The sequence below is a fragment of the Apus apus genome, chromosome 5 (genome assembly GCF_020740795.1).
Source record: "Apus apus isolate bApuApu2 chromosome 5, bApuApu2.pri.cur, whole genome shotgun sequence".
Lineage (NCBI taxonomy): Eukaryota > Metazoa > Chordata > Aves > Apodiformes > Apodidae > Apus > Apus apus.
The window spans coordinates 19,157,142-19,184,917 of NC_067286.1; the positions used below are offsets into that span (position 1 = coordinate 19,157,142).

General features: G+C 38.4%; 1 protein-coding gene across 7 annotated transcripts in view; it reads right to left on the reverse strand.

Moving 5' to 3' along the window:
• Window positions 1-27,044, reverse strand: part of KMT5B (lysine methyltransferase 5B) — a 30,150-nt gene extending 3,106 nt beyond the window's left edge. The window contains exons 1-10 of one of the 7 annotated variants that reach the window (XM_051620687.1): window positions 26,906-27,044; window positions 20,630-20,713; window positions 18,960-19,166; window positions 17,982-18,129; window positions 8,370-8,535; window positions 6,766-6,875; window positions 4,254-4,420; window positions 3,565-3,584; window positions 3,251-3,387; window positions 856-1,052 (exon numbers count right to left, since the gene is read on the reverse strand). In XM_051620687.1, the coding sequence (XP_051476647.1) occupies window positions 856-1,052; window positions 3,251-3,387; window positions 3,565-3,584; window positions 4,254-4,420; window positions 6,766-6,875; window positions 8,370-8,535; window positions 17,982-18,129; window positions 18,960-19,119 (1,105 nt within the window). In that variant the 5' untranslated portion in view covers window positions 19,120-19,166; window positions 20,630-20,713; window positions 26,906-27,044. Of the gene's footprint in view, window positions 1-855; window positions 1,053-3,250; window positions 3,388-3,564; window positions 3,585-4,253; window positions 4,421-6,765; window positions 6,876-8,369; window positions 8,536-17,981; window positions 18,130-18,959; window positions 19,206-20,629; window positions 20,714-26,475; window positions 26,496-26,905 lie in introns of those variants that run through there. The other 6 variants (XM_051620685.1, XM_051620686.1, XM_051620688.1 and 3 more) reach the window with 6 other exon arrangements.
• Between the last annotated feature and the right edge of the window lie 732 nt (window positions 27,045-27,776).

A 27,776-nucleotide genomic window follows, 5' to 3' on the forward strand; every position in this document is an offset into this window, starting at 1 on the left:
GTCACTATGGTAAGGAAAGTAATTTTGTCTGCCCAAGCAAAGCTGCAACTATAAAGCTTGGTAATCAAAGAGATCATAAAAGATTTTGGGAAGTGTTTTTTTGTTGCTGGTGGTGGTTTTTGCTTTGTTTGTTTGTTTAATATTATAGCAGCAAAAAAGAGCCAGATGGAACCATAATATTTTATGTGGCTCCAAATCTGCCAGCTAGTTAAGCCAAAGTTCCAGTTATTTATATTTTGTCTGTATGAGGGTGACGGGGGAAGGGGGAGGGCAAAAGAAATAAATGATGCTCACTACTCCATGAAGTCTGTCAAGAGCATAAGAAACAAAAATCCCTTCCAATTTCTTCTGAGATTACTAACTGTGCACTTTCACTTCAAAACAGGAACCTGAACTATCAGTCCTGGATATGCAAAGCTAAATCTGCCCAATTTAAAGGACCTCTATTTGTTTAATAATCTCTACTAAGAGTATTTATTTTAAAACGGTTTCCTACAGAATGTAGATAACTCAAACTACATGTTTTCTTCCCTAAACCATGCAACTCCACGTGATAGCTTACCATACCTGTACACTATTGATTGAACTTTAACTGACACATATAGAAATATGACATTATTTGTTTTTGATATAAAGAAAACAAGACCACACTACCTATTGTTCTTGAAATACTTAAAGCAAACAATGAATTTGATATTTACATTGCCTTCAGACTTCTCAATAAATTACAGTTCTAAACACCAGTATCTGAAATTAATCTTAACTCTAACAGAAGAATTCCACTGCGGTGAAAGTTTTTCATGTTTTTATGAAACCTATAATCCTGCACTCCAGGCTTTTACTCCCTTTACTTACTTGCATTAGCTTTTTCCTGAGTGGTATCTGCATCAGTGTTAGAGCTGACAGACTGGCTGTCTGAATTTTTGCTGCTGTCACCCAACTTTTTAAGTCTATTCAATCGTTTATCTGTTTCTCTCAGTCCATATTTACTATTAATCACAGGAGTAGGTGCTGGCAGCCCCACTCTTGACTTAAAAGCACCAGTTCCGCGTCTGCAATGAAAAAGAGAAAATAATGTATTAATAACTATTAAAATAAACTTAGAACTTTGTTTCACATACAATAGTTTGAATCCCATGTATATTTGGATAAACAATACCAGTAACCACTAAATTTATTAGCATCTTGAGGGCTGTTCTAGTAAGTTATTTAGATACTTATTTTAGTAGAGATGTGCAGAAAAGCTTTCGATTTATTTCTTGGACGAATAATAATTACAAAAGTAGGTTTCTCTTGATTTATGTCTATTTGAGTATTGTTTCATAATCAAATTATAAAGGTCAAAATGGAATACGGTAGCTCATAATACTACCGTTAAGTTATCTAAGCTAATATAAGTATTACAACTTCATTTTTCCTAATTGCATCATGCTAGCAAAAAAATGCCAGATTACTTATCAAGCTTGTTACTGCATCAGCAAGAGTTGGAAAGTGCAGAAAATAGAACAAAATTAAAATATAGTTCTGTGTTCCTTTGTAACTGAAAGACTTCAGGTTATATTATCATAAAAATGAAATGGCTGAGCAAACCTAGAACTTTTTTGTCTTTTAAAGTAATCACAAAAAAGGATTAAAATTAAGAGTTCCTGTACTTACACCTCAGCCACTACTACTTGAATTACTTTGATACTCATTAATAATCTATTAAAGGACAACTTCAGCTTCGATTCCAGTATGCTGTACTGGAAGAAAATCTACAAAACTTAACGAAAAGTTCACCAAAGAGATCAGACAAGATCTCAAGCTCCACAATGTCATTATTATGCAGACACAATACTTGTTCTCAAATTAACTGGTATTTGTTTGCTATAGAGCATTCTTTCAGTTTTATTTTGAATTCTTCAAATTACAGACAGGTTAAGATACTAGACTGAACTTAGCACAAACAACAGGCAATGAGAAGGCAATGGTGCTTATGAACAACCACAATTATCTTCTGACATGTCATCTTTGGTGCCTAGTTGTCTCAGCTAGCACGAACAGCAGGCTCACCTAACAAGATGTAAAGATATGCAGAATTTCATGGCGATGATTTCTGGAGGCTTGAAAAAAAGATTTGTACAGTGCTAGCATTCCCAAAGCTCCGAAACCCCACAGATTCTCAAAAGTTTAGCATTTTAACATTACAAATTAATACCCTTCACAGCACAGTCAAAATTGTGTTACTTAAAGATTATTTTTGGGAGTGTACAAAGTTCCTTCAGTGTTGGTAAGGACACATTTTTTCTTAACTCCCCTAAATTCAAATCCCTCATCTTTGATTGCTGTAACACAGCAAATACTGAAAGTAACTGTTGAAATATTGAAGTTACTGAAAAGCAGATTTATAATGTTAGTATTGCAGAATTACATGAAATGGCTATATTTTAAATCTAAAAATACAAAGATGACAAGTTAGTGAAAATGTCAGGATGCACAAAATCCATTTGTTCTGAAAGTATATTCATACTACATTAAAAAAAATAAAATCAACAATCAAAGGAACTTGGAGCAAAAACATAGCACTCCTAGTAACAAGGGAAGAATAATTCAGTGCCCATTTTTCAATACTAAACAGCTCCCAGGACTGAAGTACATTTTTGCGAGCAGCTCTCCAGATTTGCTACTGTACCCTTCACTTGGAATGACCTACCACTAGAATATGAACTTGGAGGTCCACACCAGAAGGTTTCCCCTTGAATTGGAAGAATTTCTAGTAGAAATTAAAGTGCACTAAGCTGTTTCTCAATCTTATTAATATTTTGTCCTTTATAGGTTTTTTTCCTCTCCATGGTTAGGTCAAAAAGTAACAGAATTACTGAAGGTGCTCTGTAGCTCCTCTCGAAACTAGGCAAAGCTCTCACAAATTACACTCATAGTGAACAGAAGTTTCAACATGGAAAAACCATCTGTGAGTTTCTTCCAACTGATTTTCTGAAGAAACTAGGTTTGGACAGCACAGTAAAAAAACAAATATGACAGCATTGCTGCTATTGTGTGACAGACAGATAAAGGCAAGTACTGTCCAAACCAGTAGATCTCTATGAATACAGAAACCCTGAAGTTCTAGTTAAGATGAGGAAAACTACGTTGTCCATTCCCAGCAGAAGAGAACAAATATAATCTATCCAGAAGTATGAGTACCCATAATCAAGGACTTTCAGTTTCACAAAACGCATTCCATTTAAAACTTATTTACATCAACGTATACCTTTCACAGGTGTAACATTCGCAGTATTCATTATTTTCTCCAAAAAAACCATCTCCATAGTAACAGGAGATTTCTTCTCCAGGTTCAATATCTCTTAGAGCTTTCACACATGCTGTATCTCTGCCCGTTGATACAAACTGTGAAAGCAAATGACAGGAAGAAAAAAAAAAAAAAAAAAAGGTTAAGATTAATCACTAATGTTGAACAGTATCTGAGTAACAAAAATTGAAATGGGGAGGAAAAGGTGCAGGGACAAAAAATCCCAGGAGAAAATGTGGGGTGCTTGATTTATTTACTTTTAATTTCTTGCTTACCTTACAGTTAGGTCTGCAATCTGAAAAAGGTCCAAAAGATAAAGTCAATTAACTGTTGATAAGACCTGAAACATGAATAGTTGTAGATATCTAAAATAAGGATTCACTCTGACTTCAATAAAGGTAGAATCTCAACTAAATACTGGGAGTTACGTTAGTATTGCACAAAGCTAGATATAAGGAGATACCTATTTTGATAAGTTTTGGTTTCTGAACTCTTCACTAGGCTATCACAAATGTTGTTTCCCTCCTCTATAAGGTAATAGCATTTATCTTAAATCCAACCTGCTTTCCTTAAGCATACAAATGGAACAGAATCAGTTCATCTTTGCGCAAAAGGTTAAAAATAGCTTTACAAGTTAACCAAAGAAATACATTACTGTTGACTAAGTTCACAATGAATTCAAGGTAACCTACAAGACGCTCCACTAATTTAGCTGCCATTTCCAAAGACTCTGTGAAGGAACAAGGCACCACTTCCTAGAGCCTTTTGCGAGTTTCTCAGTTCATAGCAAATCAGCTCTGGTGTGGGACAATCCCAGTAGGATTTTGTCCTACAGTAATCCAGTATACCAGATTCAGACATTTTTTGTTAAGGTCCTGTGTCGACCAGTTCACATATAACAACACTGTGCTGTGTATATATATTGCTTATGTCCTTTAATATGCTTCCTACACTTATTACTCACCATGATTGATAAATGCAGCAGGACCAAGCCACAGTTGTGCACAGTTTTTCCGTGTGGAATACATGACACTGAAGTCATTTTCCCCATGTCTTAGCAGCATGTTTTCTTCCATTTCTGATAGTTCAGCAATACAGCCCACAAGTAGTTCTATCTTATCATTTCGTTTCCTTTAGTGTAAAAGGAGTAGCAGAAATAAGAATACATATTCCAAAATCAAAGTGATTTCACAAAAAGTTGTCACTAATAGCAAATGTTTGATAAAGCATTTCTCAATCCCTACAAACCTCATGTTTTAATTCAGTTAAAGACAGGATATTAGGCTAAGCAGACCTTTTATCAGACATGAAATCAGTGTTCTTATATTACTACATGGAATCAATTACATCCATTCTGACAGACATTACCATAGTTTCTGCAATTTCCTGAGACTGCAAGCAAAAAATTGCAAGAATTGATTACTTCAGTTTCTACATCAGTTAAAACCAAAAACAATGCCTCCATTTGTGTATGCTCCCTCCCAACCAGCATTTAAGACATTTTTACTTCTTCCAGATGCATTTTCTATACTTCTGCCTTTGGCCAGGAAAGCAAAGCGCGGTGACAACGTTTGAACTCCATGGCCTCTTAAAAAAGGCCCAGCATTGTCTCAAAAAAAGGCCAGAATCCACACAAGCTATTCAGCATCAAGCTGGTCCCTTAAACAGACCATTTAGGGTGGGGAGAGAAGGGAGGGGGATGACAGGAGCAGGTGGGAGGTGACAACCAACAAAAGACAACAGAACCATGACACCTTCATGTGTAGAAAGGCAATCCGCCATCATAAATATAGCAGATCAGAGGAACTGCACACTCAGCCTAGGAAGAAGCACACTGCATGAAGTTCAACAAGGCCAAGAGCAAGGTCCAGCACCTGGGTCCACGGCAATCACAAGCACACATTCAGGCTGGGCAAAGAATGGATTGAGAACAGCCCTGAGGAGGACTTTGGGGTTTTGGTTGATGAGAAGCTCAACATGAGCTGGCAATGCATGCTTGTAGCCCAGAAAGCCAACTGTATTCTGGGCTGCATCAAAAGAAGTGTGACCAGCAGGTTAAGGGAAGTAATTCTGCACCTCTGCTCTTGTGAGACCCCACCTGGAGCTCCGTGTCCAGTTGTTGGGTCCCTAACATAAGTAGGACATGGAGCTGTTGAAGTAAATCCAGGAGGACCACTTGGTATGATCAGAGGGTTGGACCACCTCTCCTCTGAATACAGGCTGAGAGAGTTGCAATTATTCAGCCTGGAGGAGGCTCCAGGCAGACCTTATAGCAGTCTTCCAGTATCTGAAGGGGGCCTACAAGAAAGCTGGGGAGGAACTTTTTACAAGGGCTTGGAGTGATAGGACAAGGGGGAACAGTTTCAAACTGAAACAGGGGAGATTAGCTATTAGGAAGAAATTATTTATTGTGAGGGTGGTGAGACACTAGCACAGGTTGCTCAGAGTAGCTGTGGATGCCCATCCCTAGAAGCGTTCAAGGCTAGGCTGGATGGGACTTAAGAGCAACCAGGTCTAGTGGAAGGTGCACCTGCCCATGGACGTATAGTTGGAACTAGATGATCTTTAAGGTTCCTTACAACCCAGAACATTCTATGATTCTTCTTTTTCCATTATCTTCAAAGGACATTGTTTCCATTTCTCTTTACAGTGGCCATCCCAAATTTTGGCTGGATTACTCGGACACAGATGAACATGCAGATACTAAATACGCACAAAGGAGAGAAACCAGAAATCAAGCCTTGCAAAGGCTTGCAAAATTCTTCCTTCATAGAGAATGCTGAGAACTCATTCCTAGCCCACATACAGTAGCATATCATAATCTCAGATGTGCTGTTATGACTATGTTCTGCCACAAACCTAAACAAATATAAGTCACAGGGGGGAAAAGAGAGTGAAAGAAGGGAAGAAGTTATTTTAAAATCTGAATTAACCCAGAGATCTGCTAGTGCTGTCACATACTTTTAATGAAACTCAGATATGCCAAAATGGCAAAATATACTAGGGTTCCAGCTTTGCCTTTCCAGGAGAGATTTATCTTGCACAATCAAGATACGCAAATAATACCTCTCAGTTTCACAAAGGTGTAAAACTTCTTTCTCCCATAATTATTTGTTGTATAACAAATTTCATATAATGTGAGTCTGGACATGGTTGTGTTTCTCACAGGATGGCAACAACTCATAATTAAGAAGAAAATCATTACCCGACTGAAAAAAAATAATTAGAAACACATTGTATACTGGAAACTGTATGGCTATGTCCAAATATACAAAGGAATGTCTTACAGATCCACGTTTTGTGTGTTAAGTACTTGGCAAAAACAAACATTAAATTTAATTTGTAAGTAAAAACAGACAACTTGTATTTCACTGGCTGCTGGTTTAATTCTAAATCAGACCTTTTAAATATGTGTTTTTAGAATCTTTCAAAATAATTGGCAGAAATAGAATGCAACAGTAAACTACATTTCTTACCATTCTTTTGTTGCAACAATTTTGGCTCCATTTTGCTCAGAAGAATATCGATTACAAGGCAGTATCTCAAACCCACTGTCAGTTGCAAACATTCGTAAATAAATAAATACCTGCAATGAAATAAAACAGTACTCTCCTATTACAATCAAAACAAAAGCAATGAGGAATTTCATATAAAAATAATGAGTCTGTGAATTGCAACAAAAAACACACCAAAAAAATTGATACTGCGATGGGATGTCTGCTGAAACGCATTCCTGATTATAGATTTCAGTTATATACATTAAATCAATTTTATTTCTTCACTCCTGCTAGTGACTTGCAGTAATCCTCTTGCAGAATAATGTGACAATACAAAGTTTAAAAAAATTAAAAGATGCCTCGAATGGTACAAAATTGGCCCAACCAAAGAAAATGGCTAATTTCTTCCTAAAGTCACTAAGTGTTTGCATTCAAAAATTATTCTAACATTTTTAAGAACCACTGAGACCTAACGACCGACAGTATCCAATTTTATTCTTTCCAGTTCTGAGTAAGATATTATTTCCATGACAAATCTAGATACTGAGTTCAGCGATTGCCACATTAATTCCTTTTAGCGAAAGTGCAGTTGTATTTACACAGACACTTCGGGAAAGCACAATTTGCTGCCTATGTTCTTCTATGCTTTAAAATAGACCTAAATTTTTCTATGCTTTAAAATAGACCTAAATCCTTCTAGCTGCATGTGAAATTCAGTTATTCCTGAAAGGGGTGGGGCTTTTTTGTGTGTGTGTTTTTGTGGTTTTTTTGGGGTTTGTTTTTTTTCTGTAAAAAAACATAAAGAAACAAATGAGGAAAAACTTCTTTACTGCGAGGGTTACAGAGCACTGGAACAGACTGCTCAGAGAGATTGTGGAGTCTTCTTTGGAGACTTTCAAGACCTGTCTGGATGAGGTGGCACTGCTTTGGCAGGGGCTTTGGACTCTGATCTCCACAGGTCCCTTCCAACCCCTAACATTCTATGATTCTATGCTTTTCTTGCAACTTAGAGAGTCAAAAACCATTATGCTATATAGAAAATGGATTTGGGGTGTGGGAAGTGAAGGAAGAGGAGTCACATGCCTACATAAAACTACTACACTCACAGCTGAGGTATTCTGAGTTAGCAAGTCTTCTTCATTTTCCTTTACCTGTCTTAGTCACACAACTTGATTTACAACAGTTGCGAGTTTAAAAAAAAGAAGAAGAAGAAGAAGAAAAATAACCCTTCCAAAGAATGAAGTCCTCAAAACTCTTGTCTCAGGGAAGTAGACCTTATCTTTTCTGCTTATGACTTAAGCTAACAGCAAAAGAGGCAAACTTTTTTTCCTTCTATCTGTTAAATAAAAAGCAATGGTAAGTTAACCTGAAAGAATGGGGGAGGGGCCTGAGGAGGAGCATAGGGGAAGCTGGCTGGGTTTTAAAAAACAAAATACAGTTTTTGTAAAAAATGAAATAAAAAAATAACATATAACTGAGCAATGGATTACTTTCCTTTACTACTACTACACTCTTAAGACACTTTTACATTTTCCAAGTCTTTCAACCATCTGAAAAAGCACATTAATTACGAATACACCTACATGTTCCTTGAACAACCTTTCCTGCATTTTGTTCTTGTTAAGAAAATAGTGCCGGGCCCAGTCACCTGACGTCAAAGACTTGAAGGCTTTTTCTAAGTGCTCATCTTTCTTGAAACGTTCAATCACCTCTTTTAGTTCTTCTTGTCTTCCTTTAATAGGTCGAAATCTGAAATAAAGAATAAAGCTATTCCAGCCCACTGTTCAGTCTCAATTCTTCCTCAAGTTACTTGCAGCAGAGTTATTTTGCTAGCCATAAAATATTTAACTCGTAGCATAAAAAAACTGGCCATGATGTACTCAAATCACACACCCTAATTTACTGAGGTAATGGTAGAGATAAGGTAAAGCCAAGTGTACTACTTGGAACGTTAAAACCCTCCATTTCGAGAAGGACAATTTATTTGTAAAAGAAATTTCTGTTAATACAAACCAACAGAATACAGAAGCATAATTTATTTATAAAAAAAAATCTCTGCTAAGATTAACCAACAGAATAATATTTTTCTGTTTTCAATGCCTATCATTCAGAATAAAGCAGTTGAAGAACTGGCATAATGGAAGTGCTACTGTCCTTACTTTTGTAATAAATTTACAATTATTCAAAGTGCATATTCAAAAAAATCCAGCTGTAAGATTACCAGTTAACAGTGGTATCAAGGGATCTACGCACAGTTCCAGCTTTTGTAGCTGGGGGTGGGGGCATGTGGGCTGTCTCTGCGTGAGATTTTAAATTTAAGCCCTTTACAACCTCACATACATTATTTGTATTACATAGGGAGCAAACAGTCAGCATAACTGAAAAGACTAAATAAGAAATGTCAAAACAGAAACAACGTGCAACTACCTTGAGTAATTTAAAATCAACTTTTGCCCAATCTTACTATATTCACAAATCCACTATATAAGTTTACGTAGATTGCAAACATAACATTTGCATTAATATAAAACAACCTCTTAATGACTACACAAGTAGCTATAAATGGTAACACACAGCACAGATGCTACACCTGTGGAAGACTGAAGTTCCGCAAGTTAGTGCTATCATAAAAATTTTCCCCGAAATACTGGCTACAAGAAACAGGGAGCTGAAAATCATGGGTAAGAAAATAAATCCCTGCTCATTAGCAGAGAATCCCACCTTCTTCCCAAACCTTGAGATTTAAGAAAAACTATTCTTGATATATTTAACAGAGAAAAACAAGTTACAGAAAAAAACTCTGACGGCAAGAAGCAGAAGCTCCATATCTCACTTGCATAATCATCAAGGGAAAGCAGAACTTGATTACAGATTATGTTTAATCTCTGTAATTTGCCTTTGACTGAGCACATAACTATAAATACTTTGCTTTGGAGTAGAGGTGGGGTGTGTGTACTTCTAAGTATATGACACACCTCAGGGGACTCTTCACAAAGATAAAATTTTCTAGGGTCATGAGAAGCAGTGCAGCTACTTTTACAACTCACACAGCATAAAACAGAAGTGTTAAATAAACTAACAGCTTTTGACTAAATCCATAAGACTAAGCCCCATTACTTGTTGCCTGATGTGTGTTACCACTCTGATTTTATTTCCTCTTACTTACCACATGAAGTCTGTATTTGATGACAACAGTAAACAAGGGGAAATAAATTCCTGAAGCTGGTGGAAGGAAACCTCAAACTCCCTCACTGTTTTTTAAATTATGGTATCACTTGTCTTATCCTCATCTTAGAATGCTAAATGTTGCAAGTAACTTCTTACAGATGACCAAATAAGATTAGCTTCTTGTATGCAACTTGTATGAAGAAAACAAAACACCTCAAGTGTTGCACACCCCAATGTGAAGTAACTAATAATGATAAGTATTCAATTTCCTTCATTGTAAGTAAAATGCTGTATTTATTCTTCTGATACAATAAAGACAGCAGTATCACTTCCAGCAGCAGTGGAGATTATCAGTGTTCCATGGCTACTGCTTTTACACATCTCTACATTCTCTGTGTCTAAAAAACTTCCTTTTATTATAATGACAAAGGAAGAGATCTTTCTGAATATGGCAAAAATAATTGGCATAAACCTATGAGCTCTCAGAGAAGATAAACAGTTCTGAGAAGACATTAGGTAAGTTTTCTTCTGGCTGGAATAACATCTAACAAGATAGCAAGTCAGTCAAGAAATAGATGCCCACTCAGGATTGTGTTAATACCATGGTCAAGATGTTTCAAATCAAGTTCTTTACTAAGGTATACACCTATTCCATCTTCACAAAGCTAAATGCCTAATAAGCTGCCGAGACCTCACCATAGCAGAAAATTCCCTTCAGGCTACAGATGATGTGATTGTTAATATTTTTCTGCTGTAACACAGCAAAGTCTCCCTCAACTTGCCAGTCAGATACAAGAAGAGTATCTCCCAATTCTCAAAAAACAAAACGGCTTCTCCCAGATTTTGGTAGTCGTAACTCTCAGAGTTTCCTCAGACGTTAAGTGAATTTGAAATTATATAGCATGAACCGAACTTGAATATTTCAGAACAGGACTTGCTCTCATTTTCAGCTTCAATCAGAAACTTTTCCCAACACAGTTCCAATTGTATTACAAATCATGACAAACACAAAGCAGCAAGGCGACACTTAAATTTCAGGTCTTTCACACAACATACCATTCTCAGAGACTGATTAGATGTCCACCTAACTACCTTAGATAGTTCAGAATCTATCCTCAGCCATTTACAAGTCACCTGAATACCTCCACTGCTCATATTCAGCAGGTGTTTCTGTAGCTTCTTTTCTCAGGCATATCACACTCCCAGTGGAATTCCTTTAAATGCCTAGCAGAAACTCAAGTAATATCATTCCTGAGAAGCAGAACAGTTAGCTTATGCCCAAATCTTGAAAAGGCCAAAAAGAAGGCTGGAAACTAGAAGGAGGTGAAGAGATTGTAAAAACCCCAAAACATTAAAATGTCAGATGAAATTATACTGTATGCCAGGCATTTCAAACTTGAAACAAGAGCTGTTTTGTTTTTTTTTAAAGAACGCAACTCTCAGCATCTGAAGTTTAAAAAATACCTAGGACCTCCTGCAGCATTTTTATCAACACACTGTAGCGTTCTTTTTTACACAGTGACAAGATAGAGATACGGAGAAAATATAAACAGGAGGCTGAAAAAGCAAGAAGTGTCTACAAGTACACGGAAAGATGCTGGAAACTAGTATTGTGATGTACAGCATTTAACTTCAAGAGTTTACAAATCAATGAAACAGAAGGACACTTTGCACCCTGAGCCCGAGTTAGTGAATTGTTCAGAGCTCAACACCACATGCAAACTGCACTGAGAGCATATAAAGTTTATAAGCTAAACCAGAACACTTACAACCCAGACTCCTCATGAAAGCTTCTGTAGTTTCACAGGTGCATCTCCATATATACTTTAAAAGGTACCTTCTTGATTTGAGACACTGAAGAAGCCAATATGCCATGAAAGCCTAAATGTGTAGTGTTCCTTAAGAATTTGAGGGTCCAGTGATAAGACACTTCTCCCAGGAGTATAATGATACAGCTGTTTATTCACTAGTCCTTCCCAGCACTACCTACCAAAAAGCCACTCGGTTTTGACAGGCAAGCTTGAATACCATCATTTTGGTGTTACAGGGTTTCCTCAGGTACACGTGACAATAAAAAAAAAGGTCTACACATCTACTGGAGTCTACATGAATGCTTCTGAGCAGCATCATAAGGAGAGCCTGGAAAGACCCCACAGCTAAATGTATATATATAACCAGAGTCAAAGAAACTGGCTTTTCAATGTCAGTAAAATAGGAAACTAGTTCAAAGAAGAGAAATAGAGAGAGAGCACAGAAAAACCAACAAAACAAACAAGCCATTCCAGTCTCTACACAGAGTCAATTAAAATCAGAATTGTTTTATCTAGACTTCTGGTTTGTCGCTATGAACAGTACCTTTGTAAGATTCCATCATGGAAACTGGAAGCTCTAGTGTTTGAGCCCTCTCACAGGCACAGCCTCCTTGAGGCACCCTACAAACAGCTTCATGGGTCAGATCTCACAGCCTCCCTCAAAACAGTCTGTTGTTAAAAGTAAGCCAAGAATTAAGAATTCAGCTATCACAGTATTGTTAAAGAAGTAGTACAAGCCCTTCTTTCTGACTAGCTGCAGAACAGAAACTTTTCACACTTCCCTATGAAATATTTATTTTTCCCTAGTCAACAAGATCCAGAAAAGCTATGGCTATTGCAATTTCAAAATCAGCTAGAAGATGATGTTATACCAGATAAGAACAAACTGAGGTGGTCTCAATAAGAAAGACAAAGGAAAATGGCTTCAGGAAGCAAAGCTCTCTCTCTCTCAAGTTTCTCTTACCTCAGGAATACTTAAAGAATCTTGAAACTCCAAGGTATAAAGCCAAAGGTCAGTGAGATGCTTGCCTATAAAGGAAGTTAAAGGAGAGTTTCTGGTAAGTTCAGAAGCACAGTACCTTGCTTAGTTTCAGTCACTGAGAGCAGTGAACAAAAAGGATTCTGCCAGAGATCCAGTATGGAATAGTGTACTAGTGCATGATAAAGAGTTACCTATTCTAAACCTATTTCTTAACTTGCAACTAGGGAACACCAAGAAGAGTGAATTTATCAGAACATAGAATCCCATTACCTCTTAACAACAGGCTCCTTGTCTGGATGGTATTTTCATTTAAGTAGCTGGGTAAAACCAGCAAATTACCATTTATCTAATACCAGAGATTCAGAATCAAAAGATAAAACTGCAAGGCTGTTAAGCATTCAAGACAGCTGAACAGAAGTTGAGAATAATCTACTTCTGGTAAGTGGAAGCAATTTATTCAGTTAACATACATTCTGGCTTCCCCCTGCCCAACCCAGTAGTACACGTATCTCAATTAAAAGCCAGTTACATAAAAATCAACCTGTTTTGTGTTTAACCTCCAATGTTGCCATGTGGGGAAAAAAAGCCCCAACAAACATGTTCTTTAAAAGCAAAAGTTTAAAATGGCATTTTTAATGAAGATAATAATCTGCATTACTTCAAATTTCTTGAACTCAAACTAGACACAGAGCAGTGTGGTCAAAACTCCAATACAGTCTATATTAGAAGTAAAAGAAATTTTAACAGCCACATAATTTAATTTTCCTTAGTAGAGTTAACAAATAAATGCTTTTAAAAAATATGCATAGGGGCAACAAAACCTTCCCCAACGCTTTTTCTCATTCCTGTTCTGACACTCCACACAGTAAATTTAATTTAGCAGTTCCCATGACTACCGGATGCAAGCCACTCCGTCTTTTGGAGATATAATACTTTATTAAAATGTGCAACTAGAAAAACTGTGTAAGAATAAGACAGTATTTTTGGTTGGGGGAAGCTGTGTGTGGTTTGTTTTTTTGAGGGAGTTTGGGGGGATTTTTTGGTTAAGATTTTTTTATTTTAAATAAAAAATATTTGGCAGCAGCAAAGCATTTAGCTCCAATGTAATCACTGCTTGTGATTACACACAGTGAAGGTACACAATGAGAAACAAGCTAAAGGACTCTACTGAATTAAGTTATCAGCAGAAATTTAAAAAAAAAATTGAGAAAGAAGGTTTTAAGCATCAAAAAATCATTTTGGAAAGTACACAGATACTGAGGTCTGAAGTAAAATCTTCATTTTGAAACTGGGTGTCACTACGTAAGAGCTATGTAGCTCTAATGGAATACCTCCACAGCACCAACACTTAGGTTGATTGAACAATACATCCATGTAACCTTACTTAGCAGAAGCCACATGACTTGTTCTACCTCCAAACACTATTCAAGATGAAAACTGAGCCCTTTAATTATTATATTGAAGTGAGCTAAGGAGCATAGAAGAGATTCAGCACAGACCGACAAATTCAAGTGATAAAGAACTGCTTTCCTTTTTTTGTCTTCATTGCTCCAATTGACCCTTTATTGCTTCAAGTGACTCCAAGGGAAAAAGAGTGAAATAACCCTGCCACGTTCAGGAATAATGCTTACACCATAGCTCTTGGTGCAGTGTTGAGAGAAAGCAGCTTCCTGTACATCATCCTCATACACTTCACATTTGCTGTAGAAAACATGGAAATTCTTAAAGCGTGGTCCTTTAGTCTCCCATTATCAGATAAAACCACCCACGCCACATGACAGTTTGTAACTTCACTGAAAGCATCAAATTGGAGTTTGCAAACACCCCTAGATTTTCCTAAAACTGACAATGTTTCTGACTTCCTAAATCACTTGCAAATTTCAAAAGTAACTGGAACTGCTTTCAGTATTCTCTATCATGATGCTACTGCTTTAGGGAACCAGGAAACAATAGTGACAGGTAACACCAGCAGTCTGGAGTCTGGCTTGAGATTTAAATACTAACACATTTGTATGTGAAATAATGAAGAGTGGATTGGTCACTAAGTCGTGCAACTTCAAGATTCAGTGCTCAGCTTAGTGAAAAGCAGCTGAAAACAAGAGATGTAAAAAGCCAAGTAAATTCTTGCTTAACAAGTGTCAGTTTTAATCTCTAGTGTTAGACAGCCTTCAACCCCGGAAGTAGTAACACCTTGTATTTTTACAAAAAGGACAGGCATGCAAGACTAAGTAAATATTACAGCCAAGACAGCCTTTGTCAAAAAAAAAAGAATGGATATAAAAGGATTTGTACAAGCAACAAAACCTCTTAGAACAGGTATACTTAACAAGATAGTAATTCCTAACATACATTTTTCTGATTGTTTGGGTTGTGTTTGTTTTTTCTAATTAACTGCTAACCTGGTGTTTTGTCAAGATAAGAGCTACCAATTAGACAAAAGAATGACCATAGGTCTGTAAAGAGGGACAGAAGCTTTGAAAACAACCTGCTTTCTTTTGAAAATCTAAGAACATGAAAAAAAGCTGCTTTTGGGTAAAGCCACTGAAGACACTTCCAGAGCTGTATTTTACGCTGTTTATCAAATCCCTGGTGACAAGAAGGTATTTCAAAGGAACACTGGACAAACTCACTGAGGGATCTGAATGTAATATTTTAGAGAACTAGTCTTCAACTCTTTTAGACACTAGTGACTTGACAGTTTACAAAGCTAATGGCCCAGTTACTCAGAGGGCATTCAGGAATTGCAGGACTTAACAGATTTTTATGGCCCCTACCAAAAAAAAAAAACCCAAACCAAAACACCAAAAACCAAAACACCAAAAAAACCCCAAACAAAGAAAAAATACAAACATGTTTTGCCACCACTCTACTAGAAGATCACTAACATAGTAAAAGAAGATGGAAAACAGATGTTACAACAATAATCTAGGTATTTTACTAGGAAGCTACAAGTTATTTTTCTCTAATCAATATACTCTGGGCAAAACAAGAGGTCTTCACAAACTCTTCAACTGAAGGTATGAATGAAGTATAAAAAGTGCTTATGTAGAATACATACAAAAATACAGACTTGGCTTTCAGAGGAAAAGTAAAGTACAACTTCAGTAAGTGGCCATCAACTTACACTGGGCTGCTAGTTGCAAAAATACAAACCTCTTAGGTGTCTCCAATAACAGAGCAGAATGCTGGCATAGTCACTTCCACAGTGCATCCTCAAACAAATTAGGACAAGGGAACAGGAAATATTTGCTTGCGATCATACATTACTCTTTTATATTAAGTGCACCTCAAAACACAAACTATGTAAGGAATACAACCTCATCACACTAAAGCAGAAGATACCTAAACATAAGCTGTAGATCTTAGTTTCTACTACAATCATGTATTTGGGTACTGACATCTGGTATTTTGAAAACAGTCTAGTCTTTTAATATTTGCTTTCCCCCTGCCTTTCCTCAAAGCCATACAACACCAATAAATCTCAGGAGCTCTACAAAGACTACAGCTTACTAGATGGAAGGAAGACAATGTCATCAACACAGCTACAATAACAAGCAGATGTCATCACTATACCAAAAAGATAAACAAGAACTACACTGATGCCTTTATTTTAATTAATTGCAACAACAGAAATTCTCTCAATAGGACATTATGAAAGAGGCAAGAAGATGTGTTTCTGGTAAAAGTTGTAAGCCTCACCTAAGTATTTCCCATAGTGCTCCAAGATTATTAACTATTGTCCTTGAAGACTGCCTGTAACTGTTCTCCAAGTCTGAGAAAGGAAGAAATACATGATGATAGCCTTTGTGTAGTCTTTTGATTCAAATTAGTAATTAAAATTTATTTCAGGTGTTGAAAACATTATCAGCAGAAAACATTTACAAAAGTAGCTTCTCCAACTATTAAACAATGAATACATAATTTCCTTAGCAAAAAGCGTAAGAATTAACTACCTTGGCATAACCTGTAGACTACCATTCATGCAACAAAACTAAAAAGTCTTTTGAGCATATATATTTATCTTGATTAACTGCTGGAAATACAAAGACACTCTGAACTGTACCGTAAGAGCACCTACCTAGACACTGCTTGGGGTACAACGTGCTATTGCAAACAACAGCACAGAGTGAACAGGAAAAACTCAAGCATTCCTCAGATACGGATGTTGCACACTCCAGCAGAAAATACAAATACCTTCCAAGTAAGTCTTTACAGTTATTAGGACCACAGTGCTGCCACTTCATGCAAAACTCATGCTGCTATACTAGCAACCATTTATGTTATGTGACAACACCAATTAATCTAGCATTTTTGAAGTAATCAGCCTGTTACATACATACAAGAATCTACTTAACTGATACCCTGGTTATATGACCATGCTGCACTGGTAAATAGTTTTTTTTAAAATAGCCATAGCAAGAGTTTGAAGGGTTGAGCAGCCTGTTTCCCATAATTTGCTGCCCATTATTATTGTACAAAAATAAGCACGCAATTCCTGACCTTAGAAACTTTAATTTATATACAGGTTTTCAATTAAACTAGCAATGCAGATCCTGTATGCAAACAAAAGCTTAACAAATATCTATAGCATATCAGTGATAATGTCTGTAAGATGAGAAGAAGCATACAACAACTAAACCCTAAAACCACACTGAATTTAGACCAGATATATTCAGACAGGTGCATAACAATGCAAAAGTATGCGCAATTCTGGTAAGCAAGTTCCCAGTGTGCATGTCAATTTATCTTATATATACAGACATGTCTGAGTAGCATTCCTTAAGCAGGGGCCTGCTAGAACTTAAGATCAAGTGGCACAAACACTTAAGTGCTCAGGAACTGTATCTTTTTTGTGATGTTGTAAGAGTACATGTAAGCATGTGTACCCAGGCACATGATATAAACAGAAAAGTCCCCAAACCCTAATTTCTGTTATTGAAATATTTCAAATTACCTTGTAATTTAGCAAACTGGTTACGATAGGTCTGTTAAAAACCTGCACTATGGCATAAACACACATAAGGCCTAAAAGAAACACCTATGACAGTGTTACAAATGCCCACTGCTACAAAACTCTGTGTTCCAGTGTCACATGCAACCCTGTTTTAAAGATGGAAGCTACTCATGAATTGCCATTTTTTCAGACTTTCATAAACATGCAAGAAATTCCACAGTTTTGCTCTGTTTATATCAACTAAGACTGATTATTTTCTAGAAAAATAAAGACGAGTTACCTAGTATTCATTTTGTGTGTCTGAAAACCTAAATAGGGATCAAGAACCAAACTAGTTGCTAGGTCATCATTTTCACACAGTTCCTTGGCAGACATTCCAGAGGAAGGCACGTAACGACTTTGACCCTCAAATCCTGAAGCACTGCTACCTGCAAGTGAGAGAGCATAAATCAGGTATCCTGTAAGGAATGTCATAAAGCCCAGCTATGCTTGAGGACACACAACCACAGACTGGAGACAAAAAAATGTAGAACAATTCAGGAAGGCAACAAAATAACTGAAGAAGGAGCACAGTTAATTTCTCATGCCTGCTTCTGTTAATTTATGTAGCAGCCAACAGAGAAAGTATTTCTGAATATATTTTATGGGTGTTTTAAATTTTGGTTTCCTTCTCTCTTCCCCTCACTAGCTACCAGTATCTCTTCAGTCATGCTTGCCTAAGATTTCTGACCTATAAACATGATGAAGCCATGAAAATTTCAAACCTAATTTCCCCAAAATCTGAATAAAGGACGTACTCTGACTTTGTATTTAGTTGTTCACCCCAAACCAATAAGAAAATAAAATCCATGTTCCTTGAAACTGTTTCATAATCACTATTGATCCATGCAACTTTGTTCACAATGGTGTTTACTTCTACATGTGCATTCACCAGAAGTTGGGCTAGGAACTCAACTTAGGTTATCCATGTCCAATTGTACTAGTCCTCATTTAGCACCAATTATGTATTTTATGCTTCCATCAGTTAAAAAAATAATTTACATCCAGTTATTCTCAACCTTTAAACTGATTTGAAGAGATCTATATTCCTGAAGTGAGCTAATACATCCAACAAACATAAACATAATTAATACTTCTGATGATATAGCTACACACTGAATGCAGACCTCCTTCAATGAATGAAGACAACACAAAGCCTGACTTGCAAATTGCTAGAAGAATCACAAAGAGCACTAGGCCACATAAAAAATGTACATACATCTGCTTGATCTTCTCTCAATTCCGTTTTTGCCTGTCTTTGGATTTTCCTTTCCTGCATGCTGCAATTTGGTCTTGTTCTGCATATGGTCATTAGATGACTTGCTTCCACTTCTCCTGCCATTCATCACCATGTTCTTGGATTCTCCCAGCCACTTCATTCCAACAGACAATCTGACTCAGTTGCATTTAGTCACTTTTTAAAAGGCTAGGAGAAGCAGATGAATAATTACAGTTCCAATTCCTCCTAGAAGAAACACAAACTTAAATATAACTTACTGAGAAACTGTTTCCAAGCCACAGATTAATACAAAAAGAAAAAAAAAAAAAACAAAACACCGAAAATGGGGGGGTGGGGGGGAAGGGAACATTGTGATCTGCATTTGCATTAGGAAGAAAGAAAAGCAGTTAATTAGCACTAGTGCAGGGAACTGTGGAAAATACAGAAAACCACAGGTGAACTATTATCCTAAAATGTACAACCATATCTGAAAGCAAGGATCGAATTGTAAAGCTGATAAATTGCTAAGCACAGCTAAATTTTAAGGGCTGGACTATACAGGCATATACACTTACGTATTTATATAGGCATACATACACATGGATAAATACACAGCTATGTGATTCAAAACATTGAGTATTTTCAAATGCACACTCAATTAAGATTAGATTTCTTAATAAGTAAAATCTGTAACCTGTTTGGAACTCTACATCAGAAAATGACATTACACAAGTATCTTCTGAGAAGATGTGTACAGTTTAAAAAAATAATTTAAAAAACCTAACCAGAAAACAGACAACATTTTTAGAATGGGCGTGTGGGAAAGACGCTAAATCTTTATTTTAAAATTGGAGTTCAAAAAGCCCTCAATTATGATCTAGAGTACCCAAGCTACTATTTTTACTGTTCCATGTGAAAAAACACTAGTCAAAACACATCTGGTTCAATGGGCTAGTAATAAGTGGGGTCACAATTAGAGCTGAAATTTTACAGTAAATAAATGGCCAGCAAAGCACATGTCAGTTTTGGGCTGCAGTCTCAATGCCTTTCGCATTAAAGTTTTAAGAACTTCTACTGCTTTTGTACACAGTTGTATCTCACTGTGTATAACTTGCAGAAAAAAAATCCAACACTGATTTATACAATTATTTTACAGCTGCATTTATGCATTAGTAATTCATTTACTTGATTTTCATTCATCCTCCCTACTGCTACCTGATAAAGAAATAAATTGTGTCTTTTTAGTGTTCTTACATAAAGACCATTAATACTCTGCTCACAGCAGGTAACAGGCATCATGTAACAGGCTGGTGGAAGGAATCTGAAACTAAGAGGTTATGAAATAGTGTCTTTTGTAGAAATCCTGATTTTCATCAGTTAAGAGTAGCAAAATAATGGATTTGTGTTAACTCACCCATGTGATCTAGCTAGTTCAAGCTCTAGAACTATTTAAGGCCAGATGATTAGTAACTAAAATTCAGAAGACCGAGGAATTCAAGAAAAACAGTAGAGACAAGTGACTTCAATGTATTGGCTCAAATATCTCACTAGAACTATCACCCATAAATTTACAGATTTTCAAACCTTTTGCAAACTGTCACAGAAGGATAGTAAGATTATCAACAAAATGTAGCAGGATCATATTGAGGAAAAGCTGGCTGAACTCCTACCTCAATATACACGAAAAGAGTTGAAATAATTTCAGCGGACAATTAATTTTCTTGCTGTCAGTGACAGAAGGAATTGGCTTTGACCTAAAAATTGAAAGAAAAAGGTTTAAATGTCAATTTAACTGGACTAGCAAGCTTTAACAAAGCTCCTTAACAGAGCTGGAAACAAACAGTTTGACTTTCGGAATGCAAAAGTTGTTCTGCAACTCTGGAATTTACCAGATACAGCCTTCAGAAAACAAACCAGAGACTTAAAATTTGCTAGGGAAAACCTTATTCATTGCATGTACATACACATAGAACCAGAAACTTTCACACAATAGCTCCAAAAAAACCCTGGGAAATCTTGCAGCCAAGCCTGTACTAGCCAACACTAGGGTTTTGTGGGGTTTTTTTTCTTCATGGAGTTTTCCTGATGGCATACATTTAAAAAGGGGAAAAAACCACCAATACTGTCCCACCTGAACTTCTTTCAGAAGACAGCTACCCTGTGAAGATCTTCACTATCATGCAAACACTTAATGAGAAACTTACTCTTAAATTTCTCTACTTCTGCTTCTCAATTCATTCTACAATTCTACACAGTCTAATTAAATCCCATTCCCCATTTTTGTAACAGACGTTAAAGAGCATTAAAACAGAAACTACACTAAAGACTTCCACTAAATTCAGTCTTGGTCTCTTTGTAAATCAGGACTGAACTATATACTCTGTGGTGTGCTATAATTCAAGAGCAGTCCAGGTAAATGATGTCTATTATGAAGTCCAATTGTAGATGAATACTGGTATGCAAAAAATCTGGTGGGAAAACATTCAATATGGTAGTGTTTTTGACAACTAATAGGTACAATAGCTACACTTTCAGCTGGAAAAAGGCATACTCTGCACAAAGTGATGATTCAGAAGTCCAGTTTGGGAAGGGTGAGTATTATCTGTGCTAGGACACTTCTGCCTAACTAACACAGTAATCACAAGGAAAGCATGATAGCAAAGGTAAAAAGGAATGTGGTCACAGAAGAGTACTCAAATCATACTATGCATTAGGGAAAATACTTGCTTTTGCTGCAAAATATATTTATATAGATGACAACACAAGTCCTCCCAAAGCAAAATTGTAAGTAATTTAGTGAGGCCTAGCAAACATTCTTGTGAAAAACACTATTTACTTGAGCCTAGCAGCCTAATGAGCAAGAAAACCTTTGCCTCCATCTACTGCTGCCTTTTAGTTTCTAATACCAGCCAAATGACAAAACTGAAGACTTTGAGCGTGCTTCTTCAGCCTCTATTTCCTCTCTCAATACACAAAAATTGCTTTCAAGAGATGGTGGTATCCAGCACCAGAACCAGCAGACAGGATTCCTTTCCCAGCAAGTATCACAGCTCCAAATGCTAAAAGGTAACCTAAAAGAGAGCAGGAGATGCCCCATTCAACACCATCATGTGATATTTCATACATCTTCAGATATTGATTTGCTCTCAATACTTTCTACATCAGCTTAATGCTTACAAGTCTTTTAGGAATGGAGGTAGAAAGGGAAGGGATGAACACAGCCATCCTATTCAAGAGAAAAACTGAAATGTACTTACATCTGCACATACTTAGAAATTCTTGCTAAAGGGCTCTGACATCAAGTAATGTAAGACCATGCATGTATCACTTATGACTTCCCGTTTATCTATACTGTTCAGTTTACTAGCACAATTACAGCTTCCAGGGGACCTTTTTTATTTCAGTGTGAATGTCCATGCTGTTTTCACCCTTAATGAATTATACCAGTACTCTTTGCAATTATATTTCCATCTATAATTCTATTACAATAATGTTACAGGCATATTTCCTCAAATGTCAAAATATTGCTGAATCCCATTTGGCACCTCTCATTGAAGAATTTAGCATTTCATTGCAACAGTATTCTCAGAAATGAAAACTCAAGTTTAATTTACCTACTTCTAAATTTATTAAACCTAACACTGTTTCTGAGCTTTATTTGCATTTCAATAGCATTCAGAAGCACCAATCAAGAACTGAAGCACAAATACAAATGCTATCATCACATGAGACACAAAGCCAGATTTATCCAGAAGTGTTTTACAGACTGATTAACTGGTACCATTCAGATTTATATCACATCTGAAAAAGCTTAGTCCTTTTATACTGGAAAGTGAACTAAAACCCTATGAAATTGGGTTAATTCAATTCTATGGTTGTTAAAATGGATCTCAGAAGCTATCTGAGACTCCTAGGTTTTGGGCTATCATCTGTGAAATCAATTCAGAAGTCTTGTGAAAAAAAACTGCAACAAAAAGAAAAAATCAAAACCTTAATCCGTACAAATACACACAAGTAACCATAAGAAATTCAAATACAATTTATCTTCTATAACACAGTTTTTGCATATAAATATGTATTAAAGGATAGAGACAGCTTCTAAGTAGAGGCAGTGGATTTTGTTCACCCTTTCCAGGACACAGGCAAATACACTAGGATCACAAGGTTTCCTAACAGACAGAGTCCTCCCCTTTCCCATGGTCTCCAGTACGTAGGCAGTCAAAGGACTTCCTTCTAAAAAAAATTGTTTCCTCATTGTTTTTTTTTTGCTTGTTTGTTTTTTTAAACTCCCATATCTAAACCTGTTTAGTTTGGATTTTTTGCTTTGTTTTGTTTTTTAATCACTATAGCTGCAAAAAGTCTTCCTCAACAAGACAGTGGCCTAGAGCAAATACAGGACATAAAAACAAAAGACCAACTCACCACAGCCTCAGCTTTTCTGGACATATCAATGGTATCAGAAGATGTGTTTCATTATTGATAGCTCTATAAAAAAATAATAGAGCTTTGAATTTGGGAAGCAGCCAGTTTTTCTATAGGATCACCAGGCTGTAGCCAATTTCACTACAGCCACCCCACCTGGGTAAAAAAAAAAATTAAATCCACAAATTGACGAAGTGTTCAAATTTCTAAAAATATTAAAAAATGAGCAAAATCAAAGCTCAATGAAAACTAGCATAGCTTTAAGGAGTTTTTCAAAAAGAGCCTCAAATCTTATTTTGGTTGCTGTTTTTGACACATACCATTAAGCCAGAAACGAAAGGGAGGTAGAGAATGCTTCTGGCTTCTGGCTCACAAAGGTGTGAAGCACTGTCACTTTAAACACGAACCTAATGCTGTATGTTACACTACAAATTATTATTGATGATACTAAAACACAGCAAAAGCTGGGATGGAATACAGGTCTTTGCAACAACAGAAGGTGAAAAAAGATATTTGGAATTTACTTTCCCATAATCTCTGTACTGCAGTGGTGCCCTAGGACTTCAAAGACTCCTGACTTGAGGCTGCCACTCCTCAACTAGATAAATGATACCTAGGAAGGGCTACTTCAGTCTCATACCTGCAGATGCTTATTTTAGCCACCTGATTTCACACCCACTTTTTACATTATCTGTCTCTGGGATGAACTAGTTCAGTAATTAAACCACTAATTTAAAACAGCGACCAAAAACTAAATAAACATTGAGCGTTTCTTTTCAGCTAGTTAGTTCTCAGTGCAAAACTGAACACAGATTGATAGTGGCACACAGGGGGCTGTAAAACTGTAAAAATTGTCTCAAGTCCATTCAAACTGTTGCAGAGCTGCAGCCCTAAGATGCAGGTTTGTGAGAGCAGGCATGGATGCAAACCTGACCCAAACCCAGGCTTCCATCTCCCATCAATAGCTCAGTCTGTATATTCCCACTTTCTCCTGTGCCAGTTCTTTTGCACCCATGTGATTTTTGTGGGTCAATCTGGATACTAATCCAAGTACAATGCAGGCAAAGAAGCAATAGTGTACAAGTACAACTAAGTGGCAGAGAGGGAATGCACATACAGAAGTGCTTCAGCAGCTCATGCTCCTTCACTTCCCCATTTCCTCCATTGGGTCCCCTCTCAGGGTGATGCTGAGTAACTGGCTAAGCAAAGCACCCTAAAGGCTGCATAATCCCAACTCACTGCAGCAACTGCAGTGTTCAGCAGACTCACAAAGACAATTCAAAAGCTCACTGCTTCCAGGAGAGGGAGAACAACCTTCCTCCCTCTTGCCAATTCACACAAACATTTCTACCAGTTCTGGAGCTCAGTAGACCTCTCCATAACTCAATTTAAACTCATTAATCCACCAGGGCAGCAGATAATTTTCTGCTAATGGGCTGAGCAGGTTCAGCAAAGGATCCAATGGGCACTAAAACAAGAGAGGATGCCATACTAGAGGTGCAGCAACAGGACCACTGAACGGGGAAGGAAAAGCATCAGCTCTTGTAACAGTTTAGCTATGTGACTTACACAGGTTCAGCTGAACCTAGCAGTTGAGGGCAGCCCCACTGTGGCTGGCACAAACATCACTACAGTTGAATGAAGGCTTCAAACTAGTGCAACACTAAAACCCTGGCCTGCTTGTGCCCACTTCCATGCCATCCTCGCTCTGTGCCAGCAAAACAGCTGCAAAACCAACTCGTGGCAGAATAAGGGAAGTAATCAGAAAAGTTTGAACCTTGCTAGCTTGAACGATGGTACAAAAGGGTGTTCAGGGAAGGTGGGGGGACAAGGGCAGGAAAGCACTCAAGCTTGGACTGCTCCAACATGCTTTGTATTCTCAAAACAACAGCTCTGGATTCACTGACTAGCACAACAGCATCACACCTTACATGTACTATGTTAATTTGGGCAAATGTTACATTAAAGCACAATGCTGTTTGAAGTGACAAGAATACTGGGAGTTGTAGTGCTGCAATAGTATAGTACTAACAGAGCAAAATGTATTTAAGAACCCTGTTGCGTCTTGTTACTGAATATATGATACAGCATCTGATTTAATATGCAATGTACTAAGTAAGAACTTTAAAAGTAAGGCTTATTTTTCATTTTGCAAATTCAAATGGATATATAGCAGAGATGTTTGTATGTGTCTATGTGGCTCTAATAATAAATTAGCATGACAAACAAAACCTCACTTTTCAATCAAGTAAGTCTTGGTTTCCTCACAGTGTTACTTGCAAAGAAGAAGGCTTAAATAATTCAAGAAAAAAGTTCACTTTTAATGAAAACAAAAGCAGATGCATCCATAGCTATAGTGACCAGACTATAGACAAAACTGTGTGAACTTCTACAACACATTTTAATGTCAGTGATTAAAACCTCCCACTATTTATTTATAGCTACATTATTAAAACACGAATCAGATTGCTATGTTGTATGTGTTGCCCTGCACTGAATTCAATCCACCAGAAAACTACAAGTTATACACTTAGGATTATCATGCTGCCTGTGACACAACTCAACAAAACACCACGTACTCTCTCTCTAACCCCCATCTTTTTCAGAGTATTGTGTTGAAAATGATGTAAAAAGTTTCAGATATAGATGCTGGACAAAGACGTGATTTACTCCTTCCTTAAAAGCATACATTCTCCAACGAAAAATCACAATAAAACTCAAGATGTCAGGCGTTTCGATCCAATTGTAACAAACTCTGAGTCCGAATGATCACTCGAAACAGACATTAATAAAAACCAAGCTGTAAAAAAACGAGTTACAACACCCATTACAGCTTATACAGAGGAAAACCATGTCGCTGGGACCACTAACCATTTTAAAGCAGAAGTATTACGAACTCCCAAGTAACTAACACATTCCTCCCCAAGCTCCCCACACGCCTCCCTAGGCTGAATCTACTCGCACAAAGCTCAGCTACTAAACAACGGGAAGCGGGCGGCAGAATGGGAGCTGGGTCGGTGTGGACGGGCCGGCAAGGCCGCCACCTTCCCATCGCCGTGCTGCCCCCTAGGGCTCGCCTCCCATCGGCACTCACCATCAAATCCCGGGCTCGCCGCGGCCCCGCAGCTCCTCCAACGCCCAGGTGCGGCCGAGAGGCGGCACCGGCTTCAGACGCCCCTCACTCCGAGCGGCGGCGGGACCCCCCCCCCCTTCAACCGCGCTGGAGCGCGGAGTTCGTCTGCCAACGCCGCCGAAAGCCGCCCTCGCTCTGCGCAAGGCAGCGAGGGACGCCAGCGGCCCCGCACACTGCCCCAGCGGCCCCAGGCCGCGAGGCAAGGCGCTGCGCACGGTTTCTCACGCCCCTCCCGCGCCGTGCCTCCCCTCCAGCCGAGGGGCACAGCACCAGGCGCCCCCGCCTCAGGCCCCTGACAGGCTACCCCAGAGGCACCTCCCACGCGAGGGGCACCCTGCTTACAGTGCCCAGAGGAGTCGCGCCTCCCCCAGAAAAACACACACACACTTACCTCCCGGCTGCCCTCCGCTCTGGGTCCGTCGCCGGCGCTGCCCCAGCCGCCACGGAGGGAAAATGAATCATCAAAGGCAAAGGAGCGAGGAGAAAAATGAGGGGCGGAGAGGAGCGAAGACTGAGTGAGAAAGGGACGGAGGGGGGAGAGAATCTAAAAAGAAAAGCGGGGGGGGGGGAAAAAGGCAAGGATGGTGATAAAAATAATTCTAAGTGGGAGGAGAAAAAAAAATGGCGGCTTAAAATCCAAGATGGCGGCACGAAGGGCAAGCGTACAACGCGAAAGCGACGGCGGCAGCAGTCTTAGAGATCCCTCCGCAGAAACCCCGCGAGAAAGAGTTCCCTGGGTTCCCTTACAGAGACCCCACAGGGCTGTGGCAAGAACCAGCTGCTGTCGCCTCCGCTTCCTCTTCTTTTTTCTGGGCAGGGAGCTCTCTTTCCGCCAGCCTGCCGAGCCAGGCAGGCCACTGCGCCAGTCACCGTGCTCCGAAGTTTCCTTTTTCTTGTGGCGACCTCCTTGCCTGTCCGACCAGACGCCGCTTGCCCTGCGCTCCCAGCGGCGGAGGGACACTGCGGCCCAGCTCTGCCTTGCGGCTGTGGGAGCGGAAGGATACACTACTGGAGAGGAAATAAGCACGCCACCCCGTTCGTTACCTCCTCCCCCCACTGCTGCCTCACACCACCCGGCGCAGCAACAGGCTGCTACCGCGCAAGCCTTCACGCTTCGCCCGCTGAGGAGGCACAGCACGATTCTTAGCTCCCGTGAGCCTTCAGCACGGTTCCGCGGCGGAAGGATTTCGCTGAGAAAAAGTAACTGCAGACCACGCCGCTGCTCCGGCTGCTCGGCCTCGTATGCTGGAAGAAGTCCCGTC